The sequence below is a fragment of the Ascaphus truei genome, chromosome 2, assembly GCF_040206685.1.
Source record: "Ascaphus truei isolate aAscTru1 chromosome 2, aAscTru1.hap1, whole genome shotgun sequence".
In the NCBI taxonomy this organism is placed as follows: Eukaryota; Metazoa; Chordata; class Amphibia; order Anura; family Ascaphidae; genus Ascaphus; species Ascaphus truei.
Window position 1 is genome coordinate 404,412,300 of NC_134484.1, and position 19,719 is coordinate 404,432,018.

Below are 19,719 nucleotides of genomic sequence, written 5' to 3' on the forward strand. Positions count from 1 at the left end.
AAATATATAATATCATATTGCAGTTTGCAGGAGATATTGTGCTCAAACTATCAAATGATCAAGAATATTTTTTGTTCGCTACTGTAATTGGACTTTTATTTTCTTGTGGTTAACAAATAACAGGGCTAATGGCTGGAGATAGATGCGGCGGCCATTATTCGACAATTTCTTGGGTTGAATCACGCACTTAGTGTGTGGTGGTCTGAGATAATCCGCTGCAGACTAAATGGCCCATCGGATTAACACAGCAGGGGTCCCTGCTGTGCTAATCCTACCGGGGTTTGCCTGTCTGTAAGAGACGCACAGCAAGAGAGAGGCGGAATCAGTTATTCTACCTGCGCGCCTCTAACAGGCGATCACAGGGGTTTTATTTAATTTGAACAGTACAGTATTGTAGCAGGGGGTCTCCGGAGCTGAACCACATTGATTTCAGGTCCAGGGACACCCTACTTCCTGTGTCGCAGGCCTCGTTATGGGGTGCCGGTATCTCCGCCATGTTAAAATCCTGTTGGTCACGTGACCGTGGGATTTTAACATTGCAGGAGATACCGGCACCCCGTAACGGGCCCTGTATCTCGGGAAGTAGGTGTTCCCAGAGGCTGAAATAAACCTTGTTCAGCTCAGAAGACCTTGCTCCCGCACACGAGTGTCAAACACCCTCCACCCCCCAAAGAAAAACCATTACCGTAGCGGATAGCTGCTAAGGTAATGAAGCTGCTTATATTTCATTTTTATTCATAGTGTGCGTGAGCAGGGGGTCTCCTGAGCTGAACAAAGTTGATTTCAGCCTCGGGGACCCCCTACTTCCCGGCATACGGGCCCCGTTATGCCCGCCATGTTAAAATCCCACGGTCACGTGACCCACAGGATTTTAACATGGCGGGGATACCAGCACCCCATAACGGGGCCCGTAACTCAGGAAATAAGGGATCCCCGGACCTGAAATCAATGCGGTTCAGCTTCGGAGACCCCCTGCTACATTACTGTAATGTTAAAATTAAGTAAAATCCCTGTGATCGCCTGTTTGGGGAGCGCAGTTAGAGTGACCGATTCAGCCTCTCTCTTACTGCGCGTCTCTTACAGACAGGTAGACCCTGGTAGGATTAACACAGCAGGGACCCCAGCTGTGCTAATCAGATGGGCCATTAGTCTGTCGTGGCAAATGTTGAAAGGATCTCGGGGAGATCTCGAAAACCAATTCGAGAAATGGTTGGATAACGGCCGCTGCATCTGTACAATCATCACAGCCTCTGTGCATCTGCATCTGCCACTACATGTGCATTCCCTGTCCAAGTTACTACTATCCACAGGGAGGGGACCTCTAGAAAATGCATGTAGGCTACCATACTTTATGCATTAAATCATTATTCAAAAGTCCCCAAACCATGTCTGCAACAAAAGCTATACAAGCAAATCAAATGATAGTAATATGTTGCTAAGGGTTATGTACAATGCCAACATGTCAATGTTACACTTAAATATTGAAATTGCATTGTGTGTCAAATCGTGGCCTTCTACCTAATCCCGTAACCCAAGCATATGAGGATCTCTTAAATGTTCTTTACATTTCCCATATTTCTTATAGCTGCCAAGGTTAAATTATTTGGTACGGACTGGTTTAGGATAAATGGCTTTATAATAATTCAAGAATGTCGCCATTTTGTGTTGTTACTTTTAAGGACTTAATCAGGGGTGGCTAACTCCAGTCCTCAAGTGCCACCAAGTGCATTAGGGATATGCCTGCTTCAGCACAGGTGGCTGAATCAGAATGACTGAGTCACTGATTGAGTCACCTGTGCTGAAGCACGGATATTCTTAAAACCTGACCTGTTAGCCCTTGAGGACTGGAGTTGGCCACCCCTCGTCTAAATTATCCTTATATGAATGGGCTAAAAAAGGTCTTCTGGCTCCAGAAGGTAGCTTGCAGAATAGCACCGCTAGGTAAACATGGGCCACAATCTGTGGTAATGTAGTTTTACACAAGACATACAACCATTAGATAAAGGTTAGTATAAGAATACATACGTTGCTCAGCGGGTGCTGCACCAGACTTCAATGCATTTTTCTGTCGGGAGAGCAACTCCCTTTCCTCTTGGATCTGCTGTCGCTCCTGCTCAAATTCCTGCAATCTGTTACCTGTACTTTGTAGTTCCTGCTCAAGATGCCGGATAAGCTCTATTTTTTCCTGCATTTGCTTTTCAAGAAAGACTCTCTCTTCTGCATATCCATCGAGGAGGCCTGCAGAATACAAAGGAACATAGATGTAACATTCAACATTCAACTGTAAGGCATTGTTATAATTAGTCTGTTTCAAACGCACATGCACCAGCAAATTAACGTGTTTGCATTGTTCTGCTGGACACTTTACTGAATTGCACCTGAGGAAGGGATAACACCCTGAAATGTTGTGCTCTGTTGATCTTTTGTATATTGAATAAATGCTCTAAAACAGGGATGCACAAACTTTTGTTGCCGGCTCTCCCACAATGCTGCCCCCCCCTAACCTTAGTGCGGTGTCAAATGACGCCGCAGGGTCATGTGACATTTCACACCACATTGCTATGGCGAAGGGCTTTAAATGACGCCGCGGGATGACGTCACATGATCCCCACAGCGTCATTTGACACCATGGCAACGCGTCCCGATGCCGGCTGAATCTCCGTAAGTTGAGTTGCAGAGGTCTTGCGCGGTCCCCCGGCATTTAAATGAAATGAAGAGTGCGGGCCTCAATAACCACCACGAACCCCCCCCCCCCAAAGAAAAATCACACGCCCGCCTGCTCTAAAAGATCCCCTTTTCACCTAAGCAAGTGTGTCTAAATTTAACATACGTTGAACTTGATGGACATATGTATTTTTTCAACCTCATTGTCACGAGAGCTTGCGACAGGCTGTAATTGTACACCAAAAACTATATATATAAATATATATATATACCTGGGTTTGAACTGGGACGAGACTTAGATATGATAAATAGAATTTATTCCTTGATAAAGGTGAACACAACAGATTATACAATAACAGGCAAAATATAGACACTTACGTAAAAGGAAAATGATGAAGCAGTCACAGCTGGACTGGCAGTTCATACAGCACTCTTCATAGTCATAAAGACACCCAAAGGCATGAAAAGACCTCGGGCAGGAAGACAGTGCATAGCGTTTCTCTCAGCAATCAGGTGGTATCAGGTAACCATATCAGCAAACGAAGACAAAGGATAGATGGGAAACAGCAGGTTATAAACCCTTTGTCCCTCTATCTGTAACATTAAGACCCTGGGATTGGTTTGCAATTATCTCCAGCCAATCTTTGGTGGGGGAACACATTTTAGGACAGGCCCCCCTGCTAGCTGGCACATCTGCAGTAGAACTCTGGGGGTTCTCAGACTTAACCAAAAGTTCATATTTACTGCAAATCATTGCATAACTTCCGCTCCGTAATACATACAGTCAGGTGAGATATATTACTGCATTCTGGGACACCTGACGCTCGTAGGAAGACCAAAAATTACATTGTAATATGAACATTAATAGAGATATTAATATCTGGCATTTAGCAGCAGTTACATATTCAATGTTTAGACTTCCCAAGATCGGCTTACTCTCGCCAATACACTTATGTAATTCTTAGCCGGTTCAGCCAAGGACATCTCATAGTATCCTTATATTTAATAAAGTTACTCACTTTTGATATCCTGTTGGGGAATACCTTTTGCTGGAAGGTGTGAATAACAAACCCTTCCCTTCCTTTTGCCTGCTTCCCGCATAAACAATTCCCCTGGGAAGCCAGGCTCAAATCTAGCAGGATATCCTATTTAGCATCCTACTGGCCACGTCAATAAACCTTTTGAAGTGGGCTTTTGCTTTTCGCATAACCAATTAGGTCAGTTACCTATTGATCAGGGCGATGTATCACACCTCTCTGTTGATATACACTTCCAGTGAATACTCATATGAGGCACCATTTGGCTCCTTACGCATTACAAAGACAGGCCTTCTGCCTGTACATTAGCACACCATTATTAGCATTCTGCCTGTGTATTTCAAAAACTGCAAAAAGTCACTTTATCAAAAATATATGTTTCTCTTATGACAACGTTATATTTTTAATATGTGTGTACTTGGGGGGGTGACCCGGAGGCTGTACCCCAAGGCTCAGGGTCCTGGCTTACTCAGTTACCAAATTACCAGTTTTCAGGTAACTGTTTATTCAGCACTGCATATAAGATTAACCCCTTAAGTCCCAGTGGGTGGGTTATGCAGACCCTGATCCAGCAACAACATCATTTACACAGGGGAATAAGCATTTTCATGTTATTTAACAAGGGTTAAGTCACAGTTCTGGGCCTCAGCCCAGTTAACCCCTTGTCTCCCTGGCGAGGTTAGAGGGGGGGCCCTTGGGGGGTAACCCCGTTAATCCCGGGCCAAACCCTCCCTACCGCCACACCTCCCCTGCTCAAGGGCCCCTGGTACCCCAGCGGCCTCCCCATGGCCCTGGGATACCACTGGCGCTCTTGACGCACTCAATACGTCCTGAGGGATTGGCCTGGCAAAATTGTCCTCCGGCATTGACCAGTACACAGTGGATTGTAAAGTCCAGTTCCTGCAAAGCCGGGCATTCTCCTTTGCCTCCCTCTGCCCCCCACCCAGTGCCTTGGGAACCAAGTCCGTGGTGAAGGGGCCCCGGTGCAGTCCAGGCTGCACACTGCCCAGAGACTGGCATGTCTCTGCATCTGCAGGAGACCAGCTATCCAGCACAGACCGTCGCTTTCCTGTCAACCAAGTCTGGGACAGGGTTATGTCACTATTCTGTAGGGACTCTACCTGCCCTGGCTCTGTGCCACCCTGTAGCTGCTTCGCCATACTCCTGACTCTCCTCCCTGGCTGCCTATCTACCCACAGCCCTTCCTTTGGGGACCCGGGGGAATCTGTCAGGGGGGTCACTCCTGGCCTGTCATAGCAAGGGACTTTCTGCCTACCTAGCCCATCCCTAGCTTCTGCCAGCTGCCTGACACCCCTCTGACCTCCTATCTCCTCCTGCTCCACGGTGCCTCCATGCCTAGCCTCCCCTAGGCCCAGCACCTCAGCCGGCTGCTTACCTCCCTGCAGCCCACCTGCACTCCTCTCCTCCCTGGGCAATCCTACCCCAGACCCTGGAACTACCTGAGTGCACCTACCTCCCTGACCTTGTCTCCCCCTTACCAGGGATGAGCTCAGGGGCACCTCTCCAGATGCAACCGCCTTAGCGCTTGGCTGGCAGGTATCCCTGGGGTGGCACAAGCCTGCCACTGCCCCGGATACCTCCAGCCCATAGCCAGGCTGCAACAGGGGGTTGCTGATCTGAGAAACCCCCTGGGGCTCTGCCAGGGCAACGGGAAACTCTAGCGTCACTACCTGATGCTTTCCCTCCCTGGCTACCACTAGCCCTCCTTCTCTCACTGAGATCTGCTGCGGGCTACCTACCTGCAGCCTCCCCTCACTCCGCTTCTCCCTAGCTAATCCTAGCCTGGACCCTAGGGACACCTGAGTGAGGCCCTCTCCCTGACACTGTCCCCCCATTACCGGGGATGAGCCCAGGGGCATCTCTCCAGATGCAACCGCCTCAGCTCTTGGCTGGCAGGTATCTCTGGGGTGGCGCAAACTGGCCCCTGCCCATGATACCCCCAGCCCATAGCTAGGCTGCAACAGGGGGTTGCTGATCTGAGACACCCCCTGAGGCTTTGCCAGGGTAATGGGGACAACTGGCTGGCTCACTTGCTGCCTTCCCTCCCCGGTTCCCACTGGCCCACCCAACCCTCTCCCAGGTGATTCTACCATAGAGCTGGGTGCTAACGGGGCTAGCCCCTCTCCCTGAAGCTGTGCCCCCATTACCAGAGGTGAGCTCAGGGTTGCTGGTGCAGATGCACCCACCTTAGCTCCTGGCTGGCAGGTAATCTGGGGGTGGTCTAACTGTGCCACAACCCCTGGTACCTCCAGCCCATAGCAAGGCTGCAACAGTGGGGCTCTTAACTGAGAGTCCCCTTGCTGCTCTGCCCAGGTAATGGGGAAGCCTGGCGGCCCTACAAGCTGCCCTTCCTTCCCCTCCCCTGGTAACTGATGCGGGCTACCTACCTGCAGCCTCCCCTCACTCCGTTTCTCCCTAACTAATCCTAACCTGGATCCTAGGGACACCTGAGTGAGGCCATCTCCCTGACACTGTCTCCCCATTACCGGGGATGAGCTCAGGGTTGCTGGTGCAGATGCACCCACCTTAGCTCCTGGCTGGCAGGTAATCCGGGGGTGGTCTAACTTTGCCACAACCCCTGATACCTCCAGCCCAGAGCAAGGCTGCAACAGTGGGGCTCTTAACTGAGAGTCCCCTTGCTGCCCCGCCAGGGTAATGGGGAATCCTGACTGCCCTACCAGCTGCCCTTCCTTCCCCTCCCCTGGTGCCCCTATCTCCTGCCACCCCCCAGTCACCCCTAGAGTGAAACAACAGGGTACAGTCATAGGGAAACATAAGTCAGAGTCAGTCTGCGACTTGGTCTGGCTTACCTTGCTGGTCCCCGCAGAGACCGCCGCCTTCGTTGGTCCCAATTGCAGGGGGACTGGAGCGGCGGCCGCCGGCCCCATCTGGGCTGGGCAGCGCCGGGCCGCTGCCGCAACAGCACCCGGGTTGGGTACAGGTAAAACGGTGCAGGACAAGGGTCCCAGGTCTTTGTGGAGGAACTCAGCTCCATGCAAACTTGGTAAAATAACCCCCTCCCGCAACCCCTGTCCCTCCCCCCGAATAAAACTGCCGCCGGCAGGATGCCGGAGTGGCGGCGTCTTCTCTGCCGCCGCCGCTGGTTCTCCGCCGGGATCAGGTGGATGGCCGCTGCTCTCCGCCACTGTTGCTGATGCAGCCCGTCCAGGTTCTCCAGGAGACGTCCCGAGGAGGGTTGTCGCCCCGGCTGGGCGGGAGCCATCAGAGGATGCCGCTAACTGGGTCATCTTTTCCGCAGCTCGTGAGCGTTGGCCCTGAGGGGCTTCTTCGCCTGACCGCGCACGGTCAGGGCACTGGGCATTATTGTGGCCCATTTGTTGGCAGTGCCGCAGCAGCTGCCGGTGCTTCTCCGCCACCGGTGGACTAACCCCAGCAAGGGGCAACGGAGTCCAGAGCGGAGAGGCTTGAGCGCCGGGCTCTGGGAGGGGATAAGTGGGTCGGATCATCGCCAGCTTCAGCTGCTCGAGCCGCTCAGCCGGGGACATCTCTCCCTGCGCAAACATCAGGGCCAGCAATTCTGGGTAAAATGGACTGGCCGCCGCAACGGCCAATACCTCTCCTGGTGCAAGACCACCCGCTCCCTCCACATGTCTGATGGTTACAGCAGCTGCAGCTGTGGATCTTTGCTCAGCCTGCCGGGTTTCATGCTCACCGATTGCTGTCTCTCTCTCAGCCTTGCTGGCTGCTGCTCCCCGCGCCGACTTGATGCACTCCTCTGGTCTCAGTGCCTGGCTCCAGTCAGACGGATGGCCGGCACTTTGGTTCTGGAGGAAATGCTTCTCACAAGTAGGGGAACAGTGAGGAGGTGCCATATCTTGTGTTATATGTTGTACACTGTGTGTTCAATATCTTTAGTCCCAGGAACTTGCAATTACCATCAAGTTCCCACTGGATCACAGTACCCCGCAGAATACTGTAATCCAGGTCCAGTTCAGTCCCGCCGCTGCCACCAGTTAATTACAAGCCTGTCACGAGAGCTTGCGACAGGCTGTAATTGTACACCAAAACCTATATATATATATAAATATATATATATACCTGGGTTTGAACTGGGACGAGACTTAAGATATAATAAATAGAATTTATTCCTTGATAAAGGTGAACACAACAGATTATACAATAACAGGCAAAATATAGACACTTACGTAAAAGGAAAATGATGAAGCAGTCACAGCTGGACTGGCAGTTCATACAGCACTCTTCATAGTCATAAAGACACCCAAAGGCATGAAAAGACCTCGGGCAGGAAGACAGTGCATAGCGTTTCTCTCAGCAATCAGGTGGTATCAGGTAACCATATAAGCAAACGAAGACAAAGGATAGATGGGAAACAGCAGGTTATAAACCCTTTGTCCCTCTATCTGTAACATTAAGACCCTGGGATTGGTTTGCAATTATCTCCAGCCAATCTTTGGTGGGGGAACACATTTTAGGACAGGCCCCCCTGCTAGCTGGCACATCTGCAGTAGAACTCTGGGGGGTCTCAGACTTAACCAAAAGTTCATATTTACTGCAAATCATTGCATAACTTCCGCTCCGTAATACATACAGTCAGGTGAGATATATTACTGCATTCTGGGACACCTGACGCTCGTAGGAAGACCAAAAATTACATTGTAATATGAACATTAATAGAGATATTAATATCTGGCATTTAGCAGCAGTTACATATTCAATGTTTAGACTTCCCAAGATCGGCTTACTCTCGCCAATACACTTATGTAATTCTTAGCCGGTTCAGCCAAGGACATCTCATAGTATCCTTATATTTAATAAAGTTACTCACTTTTGATATCCTGTTGGGGAATACCTTTTGCTGGAAGGTGTGAATAACAAACCCTTCCCTTCCTTTTGCCTGCTTCCCGCATAAACAATTCCCCTGGGAAGCCAGGCTCAAATCTAGCAGGATATCCTATTTAGCATCCTACTGGCCACGTCAATAAACCTTTTGAAGTGGGCTTTTGCTTTTCGCATAACCAATTAGGTCAGTTATCTATTGATCAGGGCGATGTATCACACCTCTCTGTTGATATACACTTCCAGTGAATACTCATATGAGGCACCATTTGGCTCCTTACGCATTACAAAGACAGGCCTTCTGCCTGTACATTAGCACACCATTATTAGCATTCTGCCTGTGTATTTCAAAAACTGCAAAAAGTCACTTTATCAAAAATATATGTTTCTCTTATGACAACGTTATATTTTTAATATGTGTGTACTTGGGGGGTGACCCGGAGGCTGTACCCCAAGGCTCAGGGTCCTGGCTTACTCAGTTACCAAATTACCAGTTTTCAGGTAACTGTTTATTCAGCACTGCATATAAGATTAACCCCTTAAGTCCCAGTGGGTGGGTTATGCAGACCCTGATCCAGCAACAACATCATTTACACAGGGGAATAAGCATTTTCATGTTATTTAACAAGGGTTAAGTCACAGTTCTGGGCCTCAGCCCAGTTAACCCCTTGTCTCCCTGGCGAGGTTAGAGGGGGGGCCCTTGGGGGGTAACCCCGTTAATCCCGGGCCAAACCCTCCCTACCGCCACACTCATCTACTATGTATATCTATTTCTGGATGGAAAACTTGATTCAGCGACGGTCCGTGGGAGATCCCGTCACACAGATACTCAGCACAGTGAAAAATACTTTTGAAAATCTTTCCACTTCACAAAAAATCATATGGGCATGCAGGGCAAGTACATCATTTTCTGCGCACATTACTAGCCTGGGAGTTTGCATCTTTTATATAGGTTTTAAAGTACATGAATTTAGTTAATGCATTACAAAAGGAAGTTAAATAAACATTTCAGTAGCTGTATGAACCTCAATTTGCTATGGTTATTTGATATACATTCTGTGGTTTATGATATTTAAATACACAGTATGGGTGTTATGTACCAGCCTTGAGCACACCTCGACATACAAACACTCCTTTACTGCTTGCATCTGTATTAAATACAACATACTGTATTTGTTTATCAAGTCTTTTGTATTTGAAATAGATTCGTTTAGCCAAAGAGTTTTATGCAGACGTGTCACGTCCTACCCATTTCCATATAGTCTTATTTATCTATATCATCCTTAGTTTCGTAGACTTCAATGGAGTCTCACTCATATGTCACCTGCGATTTGTTGACACTAAAAAGTGGGAGAAAAATGAAGGCAGAGAGCTTGATACTTTATACCATGCAGGGAATTCACAAAGCTCCCCTCGATCAGCATCAACTCCCACTGACTTCAATAGCAGTTAACACTGATAATGCGTCAATACCAGTCAGCTGAGCTTTGCGAGTTCCCCCTTATGTTATATTGTAGCTCCCTGACTTGACTGCTTGCTCCATATATCCTCTCCCCAAATTGTTCACTATTGTGAATGAGGCTAAAAGTTGAAATGCCTCAACAGCTTCACTGCCATAGGTCATATTAACCCATCTGGCAGTCATGGACTTAATACACTGAAACAGTTGTACATTGCACATTTGTTTTTAGGGTTATAGAAGAGACACATATGGCTAACATTGAATACAGCCATCTCCTGTATACTGTACACATTGCTCATATATATATTTCCAGGCTATTTTCCACACCTATAAAGATTGTGATAGTTACTATGGAAAAATGTGCATATATGCCAAACAAACACAATATGTTGTACTGTATATTGTCTTACATTTATCTTATATTTTTAGACACACAGAGGTGACACTGTAGCATGAACTCAACTAGTCGTTTACCCCTTTGCTGAAAGAGGAGCTGCAACCCATTGTGACAACTCTTCAGCGCGCCTCCTCCAGTCCACACATCGTTTGCAGCAGCTACCAGTCTATTGGTCTGTACAGCTTTATCCTGTTATTTAGACTCATTTATCCAGGCTGTTGTTCTCCCCACCCCCCTGCATAGCAGTAAGTAGTAGCACTTTAACATTATTTAGGTGTTTTTTCTGGATCCTCTGGAACCTTTGTACCTTGAGACTACAGGACTATTTTGGTACTCTTCTTGGGTCATTGACTTTGTGCTCGCTGGTTGGATTGGGACTGTTTGCTGCGTCCCCTGTGAGGATACAGGTTACTCTTTTGGCCCACCATTATTGTGCATTTTTTCTATAGTGAGATTAGTACAGGATATAGGGAAGTACCAAGAGATACTCTGTGCCTCCTTGGGAACGGGCCTGAAAAGGGGTCTCTCACCCCGAACCGTTGCCGCCCCCCTTTCCCTGTACTTTTACTTTATTTTTTCTTACCCCATCCCATCCTTCCCTCCCTTGTTTTTTCTCCCTTTTTCTTTATGTGTTTTAGCTTTGGTTTTTTACTTACATCCCATGTGGATTTGTGCTTTTTTTGCTCATTAAAACTTTTTTGGTTTATACCTCCCTTTTTGGTTTTTGTGTGCTGGGAACATTTGACTTGTTTGGTTTTCATTCATACCTATCAGGTAGATCCCAACATGTTGGAAGAAAAAGAATGGCGCACAAACAAATAATACTTAATGTAACTAAACTACTATACTTTCCCTGCAGCTTGGTTTGGATCTCTCACCCAGAGAGAAAACAGGCAAAACACCCAAGAGAACCAACCACTAGTGCAAGGGAAAAGGGGAGAAAAAGAACCATAGTGTAAATCCCAACATGTGTCGATCTCAGGTTCTAGCTCCAACCCCCTGGATATCACCTGCGGTGTTCTGCACGGCTCTGATCTGGGCCTCTACTCTTTTCAGTCTTGAGCACTGATCTACCTACAGCTTGTATGGGTGCTTCAATGCACATGTATGCAGATCACACAAACATATATGCACACAGACCTAGCCTCTCTGACTTTGAACACATACTTTAATCTGATTTTTTTTTTTTGAGACTTGGAAACTGGATTTCCCAAAACAAACTGTTTTTACACACTGACAAGACTGTAACAATAGAAATTTAACCTTGGTTCCGAATACCAAACTACCAATGACAGAGGTACAGATCAGAACCAACTCTAATTCCATCCTAGCACCTGTCACTGGTTTCAAATATCTGGGCATATGTTTTGACTCATTTAACATTTGGGTTGCACATTGATACCCCGACATCCAAAACCTATGCCAAACTAGGTGTACTTTATAGGAACAAATCCTCCCTAAGACTACTGGCCAGAAAGCGCATTGCACAGCAGATGCGAATACCAATTAGAGACTATGGGGACATAGTATATGGCACAGCACCCCATACACACTTAGCAAACCCTCTACAATTCAATATGCCGCTTTGTCCTTCAATGTAACTACAGCACACATCACTGCGAAATGCTCAAAGAACTAGATTGGCCATCACTTGAGTCTAGGCGCAAAGTTAATCTCTCCTGTCTTGCTTACAAATACTTCTTGGGCAATCTACCCCCGTATAAGAACAAGCTCCTCACCCCTACCACACGCAGCACTTATCTGAGATCTGACTCCAATGGACTGTTCATGGTCCCAAAATTCAACAATGTATCCGGCCGCTCCGTCTTACCGTGCACCCCATAACTGGAACAATCTGAGACTCTCAACCATCACCAATCTCAGTACTTTCAAATCTAAAGCTGTCTCACATTTTAATGTAGTCTGTAACTGTTACATTCGCCTATAACTTTTTTTTATCTTTAACTGTTCATGCAATGTCTTCATATACAATGTATAACCCTTTCACCTAATGTAATGCAATGTCTTTATATATAATGTATAACACTATCCAACTACTGTATACCTAAAGTATGTATTTCTAACCATGTATCTGTCATCATAATTCGAAAAAGAGAGGTAACTCTAAATGTATTATTTCAGCTCCACCGGTTCACAATCTAACAATTAAACTTAAATTATTACAAATATTTAAAGGTGTTGGATTTTTGCAACAAGATTTAAATCTTTAAAACATGTCACTTACATTGCTTGGTCCTATATAGGACTGCTTCTTTAATATAATTCAGGACCACACGCCTGCCGTTTTGAGAACTGACACACACTATGGGCCATATTTACTAAGTGGTGCTCTGCCATAATTCCCTTAAATGGGCCGTACAGAGTCTTCCAGTCTTTTGGTAAAGCACTGCTTACTAAAAACATGGGTCAATGGGTGTAGGTTTGAAATGAAGACGAAGAATAAACTGCCCTATGAATAGTGGATAAACAGACCAGTCTAATGAGAGGTGGTGGCAGTTTTAGAAAACTCATGACAAAAGTCTAAATCCCCCAATGTGTTACTTGTGCTTGTATACTCCAGTCAGGTATTAAAGAGGTAGTTACTTTCCTCACAACTTGATTAGACAAAAATACCTTTTAGTGTATTCTTTCCATCATACGTGAGGGTTTCTATCATGATTCCCTTCACTCTTTAATATTAGAGTCCTGCCAGAATAAAACTACATTTCTACTATTCCCACTTATAAAATCAAGATTATTTAAACCGTTATCTTGTGTTTTGAAGGCTTATCTTTTTAATTTGATTGCTATGCAACAATACAAAACAACTTGGATTGTCAATGAGTCCTGCCACATATACTTAAATTGCAAAAGAACTACAGTACACCCAGATGGCTAAAAATAAACATTTAACAATGGCATTTTTAGATGCAATGACAGCTTAAAATTATGCATGGTATCCAAGTTATTAATAACTAGTCTCGGTTAAATATTTACTGAACAAGTCTCAACAGGTTCATTGCATTATCTTTGTAAATTGCAGCTGTCAAAAATAAACGATCCACATCATAATTATCCTTTTGCAAATCTGATCAAAGTACTACAATACTAGATATGATACCAATGATTCCACAATAAGAAAACCATATAGCTTCACCACGGATTGTGTTTCCATGGGTAAAATTCGCAGTTATGGGCAAAATACATCATGCAGACTTTCCGATAAAAAACTGCTCTGACAAACTCCCTCCCCCTCTGTAGGACTAATTACTTGTGCAGACCATTCAAAATATTTTGGAAAATTCAGATAATCAACCATTTGAAATATTTTTTTTTATTATTTTCAAATTCGCATGAAAAACAATTAAATAATCTCAGATACGACTTTTGGAATTTCCATTTTAAAATGGTTAGATAGATAACTTCACAGGCAAGCATGTCTCCCCTGACTAATGTGGCATGTAAAATGAATAGGTATGATTGCAGGAAACACGCACTGACGTGCTAAATGGCTTCATAAGAATGTGAATCTTAATTCCTGGTTACACGTGGCAGCTATATATTTCAATGTTTTAATGGAGGTGATTGAGGTCACTTGCATATTAAAAAAAGATATAGTCCAGCAGAAGTACTTTAAAACTTTTGATATTTTTCTGTTCAATGTCAACAGCCCGGAAAATACTACAGACTACACTACATCACAGTCACAAAATCACAGTTAATGAACCAGATCAGAAATACATCACATCCCTTAATCCACCTATATCTGCTATTACCATGTTGTATGTTTTCCAACATAGGACCCTACTCAATATGCTGTAACAGATGTGAAGAAGCGTGTCTCCAGGCGCATTGGATCCATGGATTTTCTCCCTATAGGAACTAGTAGATCCCTGGGAGCCGCTCTACTGACGGCAGTCAGATATTGGGACGGCAGTCAGTACAGAGGCTCCCAGGGATATACTAGTTCCTATAGGCAGAAAATCCACAGATCCATGCATCAGGAGAGTCTTCTTCACATCTATTTCACCAAAAAGGGGAGAATTTATACTCTGTGGAGTTGGATGTATTTTCACATGGACTTTATTTTTGGGACATTGAACAGTGACTATATATAATAATTTTCACTACTTGGTGATCAATCTGAGTATTGTCCTCTAATCGTTTTTCTCTCTCTCTTTTTCTCAGTATGCTCTAAAGCTGCTTCCCAGTCCTGGAGAAAAGTTCAGCTCCATTCAAATGAATGAAAACCTTCTCCAGCAGAGATGTCACAGAAGTATATTGTATAAGCGCTGATGAGTCTAAGACTTTCATGTTACAAATTCCTTCCTCCTAATGGCTTACTGCAACTTTTTTTCAGCCTTCCTGTATGTTAAATTGTATGCATCATTATACTCTTAACATTATGTACCGGCCCATTCACATTTTCTGGGAAACATAACCCAATGCTGAGCTGGTAAATGTTGGCACTTTCTACTCCCTGTTACTAGGAATTTGTGGTATGACTCTTTCAAAAGTACACAAATGTTTACAATGATATCATTGGGAACATATCCAATAGACATTGTGTTTTGTGGGAATTCTCCTGGTAAGGGTTAATACATTGAAATAAAAAGCAGACGTGAAAAATGCCCAGTGCAGCTATACTTTTGTGATCTTTTTGCAGTACAGCAAGGAAATGAATAATTCAACAGGACTGCTATAATCGTGCCGGAGACCGTTGTTAGATGGCACTGAACAGTTTAGGAGTAATTTAGGGTTCGAGAGAACTGTACAGAGACTGATGAAGCGCTGTAATAAGCGTGAAACGCGTTAGAGTATTCTTACCTTGCCTGTGCCATGTTGTTACTTTCATATTAAAGCTATTATATTTAGTCTTCAAATTGCAGCCTGCACCTTTTTGCTGCTGTGCTCTGTTTTTTCTCACTGAATTCCCTATACTGACTGAATGTTTGATTAAAAGTGAATGGTGGCAATGACGTGAAACCAGGATTCTGGCTGATCGATCACGGGAGAACAAATTGATCGGCAGCTAAGGTAATTAGTTTACAATTAAGGTCATCCAATGCTAGATATATTATTTTTTTTGTGCCGCACCAAGTGCCTCTGCACAGTTCCTTGAAGGACCCTCACCAGCATGGTTTAAAGATGAATTTAACACTGTGTGGGACTTGTGAAGGTCTGTAAATAACCTTTTTTTCCTCTCCTGCCTGGTTGAGTCTGCAATTGGGTCGTTAGTTGATTGCTTACCTAACACACCTTGTTGGTCTGTGTGTCCCTCTTTAAAACAGAGGCTTGTAACGAATCCTGACATTGTAATAAATTCTGAACTTGTGTGTCCTGATCCGTGTGATTTCAAATGCTTTTTGTATCGAGTGTGGAGTTAGAACCAGAAGGAGTTGTAAATAGGAAGGTGGGAAACAAGGTATAGTATATAGAACAAAAATAAATTGTTAGTACTTGATACTCCATAGTGCAACAATGATCAGGATTGAGAATGCCACTCAATTCACATCTTGCCACATGTATGTGCACTTGGAGCAGCTGTTCCAGAGAGCATAGCGCTGTGAGAAGTGTGAGCAAGTGGTCTCTTTAGAGTCTAAGGCCTCGGCCGGGGTGGCACTGAGTGGGTGGGCGTGATGGCACCGATGAAACACATTGCGGCAAATGTGTGTGGCCAGCGTGATCAAGCGCCTGCTTGGCGCTTAGAGCAAGCAAATTTGATTTTGCTGCTCGCAAGCATATCACGTGAGCCAAGTCCGTGACATCGTGGCTGCGCCCCCAGGCGAGCGCGCGCCTAGCCCGGCTGGAAATAGTTAGGGGTCATGGAGGAAGAATGGGGGCAAGTGGAAGTTTGGCAAGCAGGGGGACACATTAAATACAGATAATAATATGAAACTTCTAAAGACTAAATACAAGTGGAGAAGATCGGCAGGAGCAGATAATAGTAGAGACTGAAAAAAAACCTTAAATGCATGCTTTCTAATGCAAGAAGCCTGACAGATAAAATGGGCGAGCTTGAATTAATGGCTACAAGGGAGCAGTATGATATCATAGGCATTACTGAAACATGCTGGGATGAAACTCATGACTGGACAGTTAATTTAGAGGGTTATTCCCTATCTTGGAAGGATCGAGCAAATAGAAGAGGAGGTGGAGTATGTTTATATGTTAAACCGGATCAAAAACCTATTATAAGGGAAGATGTTATCCTTGTGGATAGAAATTAGCAGTGGAGGTAAAAGTAAAAAGAAAATGTTTGTAGATATATGTTATAAACCACCAAATATCTGTGAGATTGGGGAAGCCAAAATACTTTTGCAAATGGAGAAGGCATCAAAACTAGGTCATATTTGCATAATGGATGATTTGAATTATCCAGAAAGACTGGGGCAATGAGATTAGCGTTACAACAAAAGGAAACAGGTTTTTGGGGGTGCTTAAGGACAATTATATGACCCAAATTATTGAGGAACCAACCAGGAGAGGGGCTATATTGGATTTGGTAATATCAAACAATGTAGAACTAATAACAAATGTTCAAGTCTGGGAACATTTAGGAAACCGTGATCATAACATGGGCTCATTTGAAATAAAATATTAAAAACCATATTACATAGTTCAACAAAGGCTTAACATTTTAGAAACGCAGATTTTAATAAATTGAGGAATAATCTAAAAGGAATAAATTGGAATGATGTTCTTGCAGGGAAGATAAATGGGCAGTCTTTAAAACATTGTTAGAAAAGCACACTCATCAGTGTATACCCTAGCGTAATAAATATCAAAGAAACAAGTCTAAACCAATGGGTTATAAACAGGTAAATACACAGGTAAATAAACAGGTAGGAAATGGAAAGGAAGATAAAGTCAAAAGGGATAGAGGCATCAATCAGAATTAAAAGGAATGTAAAAAAAAGTTGCAAAAGGGCAATCAAATTAGAAAAAATTGAAAATGAAAAAAGTAAGATGAACCCTAAAAAGTTCTTTAAGTACCTTAATAACTAAAACATTAGAAAATAAAATATAGGACCCTTTTAGTGTGAGGGCAAGTAAATTATTGGAGATAGGGGAAAAAAACAGCGGTATTACAAATTCTTTCCCTCTGTATTTACCAGGGAAGAATCAATTGTAATAATAGTGCCACAGGAGGAAGCGACAACCTCTATATTAATGAACAGTTGGTGAAAAGAGTTAGAAGTTCCGGGCGGCTTGATAAAATGAAAGTAAATAAGGCACCTGGCCCCGATGGCATACATCCAATAGTTCTTAAGAAGCCAAGTTCAGTAATTGCCAAACCATTATATTTAATATTCAAGGACTCCATTTCCACAGGCTTAGCACCACAAGATTGGTATAAAGCAGATGTGGTACCTATATTTTAAAAGGGAGCTAGATCACAACCAGTGAATTACAGACCTGTAAGCCTGACATCAATAGTGAGGTAGCTACTTGAATGTTTAGTACGTGATAATATTCAAGAATATCTAATAGATAACAAAATTATTAGTAATAGTCAGCATGGATTTATGGATAGGTTGTGTCAAACTAATCTTATTAGTTTCTTTGAGCAAGTAAGTAGGAATTTAGACAAAAGTAATGCAGTTGATGTGGTCTACTTAGATTTTGCAAAGGCTTTTGATACGGTTCCACACAAGAGGCTGGTGTACAAAATAAAGCAAATTGGACTCTGTAAAAATATTTGCACCTGGATTGAAAACTGGTTGAAGGATAGACAGAGAGTTGTCGTAAATTGAACTTTTTCAGGTTGGGCTATTGTTGCGAGTGGAGTATCTCAAGGATCCGTGCTGGGACCACTGCTTTTTAACTTGTTTATTAATGACCTTGAGGTTGGCATAGAGAGCAAAGTCTTCATCTTTGCTCATGACACTAAATTATGTAAGCTAGAGCAGAGAAGGATGTAATTTCTCTCCAGAAGGACTTGGATAGACTGGAAACTTGGGCAGGTAAATGGAAGATGAGGTTTAATAAAGATAAATGTATGGTTATGCATTTGGGAAACAAGAATACACAGGCAACACAAAATAAATGGGGATAAATTAGGAGACTCCTTGATGGAGAAGGAATGTTTGTAGACAGCCGACTTAGCAATAGTGTCCAAAGTCATGCAGTAGCTGCAAATGGATGGAAGCGGAGTAAATATAATTATGCCCCTCTATAAAGCATTAGTAAGAGCACACCTTGAATATGGAGTACAGTTTTGGGAACCACTCCATAAAAAAAATACATTATGGAACTAGAAAAATTACAGAGAAGAGCCACCAAATGAATAATGGTGATGGAAAAGCCGACTGTGAGGAGGCTAAATTAGGCACCTCTTTTCTAATGTAAACAAATCTAAGAGGGGATATGAAAACCATATATAAATATATTCGGGGACAATACAAAGAGCTTTCAAAAGAACTATTCATCCCCAGGGCAGTACAAATGACACAGGGCCATACCTTAAGGTTGGAGGAAAGGAGATTTCACAAGCAGGAAAGGGTTCTTTATAGTACGGGTAGTTAAAATGTGGAATTCATTACCAATGGAGACTGTGATGGCAGATACAATGGATATCTTCAAAAAATAGATTAGACAGCTTTAACATGGGAAGGATCCAGGGAGAAATCTGATTTCCAATATTTGAAGTCAGGAAGGAATTTATTTTCGTCTTATGAGATCATTAGATGATATTTCACTGGGGTTTTTTGTTTGCCTTCCTCTGGATCAATATACTGTAAGTACGGATATAGGATAAAGTATCTGTCGTCTAAATTTAGCATAGGTTTAAATTGAAGGACATAGCTCTTTTTTCAACCTCATCTATGTAACTATGTAACGATCACTGCTTCTGGCAGTAATGGACGTAAAGATTTCTTACTTTAATAAGCCTTGCAATCGAGTAAGCTATGCTTTCTGCTGGTCACTACATACTGGGAGGCTGATCTGGATAATCCTGAAATATCACACATATATTGGAGTGCTAAAATCTAATATTTGGTTTAAATCAGACAAAGAACGATCCACTTGATATATTAAAAATTATGTAATAGTGTAAAAAAAAAAAAAAGGATTCTCAAATGACAAATAATTGCATTCAGTATGAAACACAGTACATAGTCTTATAACCAACAGAAAATAATGGTTACCTAGGGCTGTGGGCGCACTTGCTGCGCCGTGCACGGCAGTTATAGTTGGCTGTGGTTAGTCAGCCTTTCGATAATAGGGCCGCGCACACACACGGCAGTGAGCGTGGACCCGGGCGATAGCGGGGAAGACTCGAAAAGTAAGTAAGTATGTGTGTGTGTGTGTGTGTG

General features: G+C 43.8%; 1 protein-coding gene across 2 annotated transcripts in view; it reads right to left on the reverse strand.

Moving 5' to 3' along the window:
- The window catches only part of AKAP9 (A-kinase anchoring protein 9), a 97,607-nt gene that overhangs the window by 60,313 nt on the left and 17,575 nt on the right, over positions 1-19,719 (reverse strand). For both annotated transcript variants that reach the window (XM_075587382.1, XM_075587381.1), the window contains exon 3: positions 2,026-2,238. In XM_075587382.1, coding sequence (XP_075443497.1) covers positions 2,026-2,238 — 213 coding nt within the window. The remainder of the gene's footprint in view (positions 1-2,025; positions 2,239-19,719) is intronic.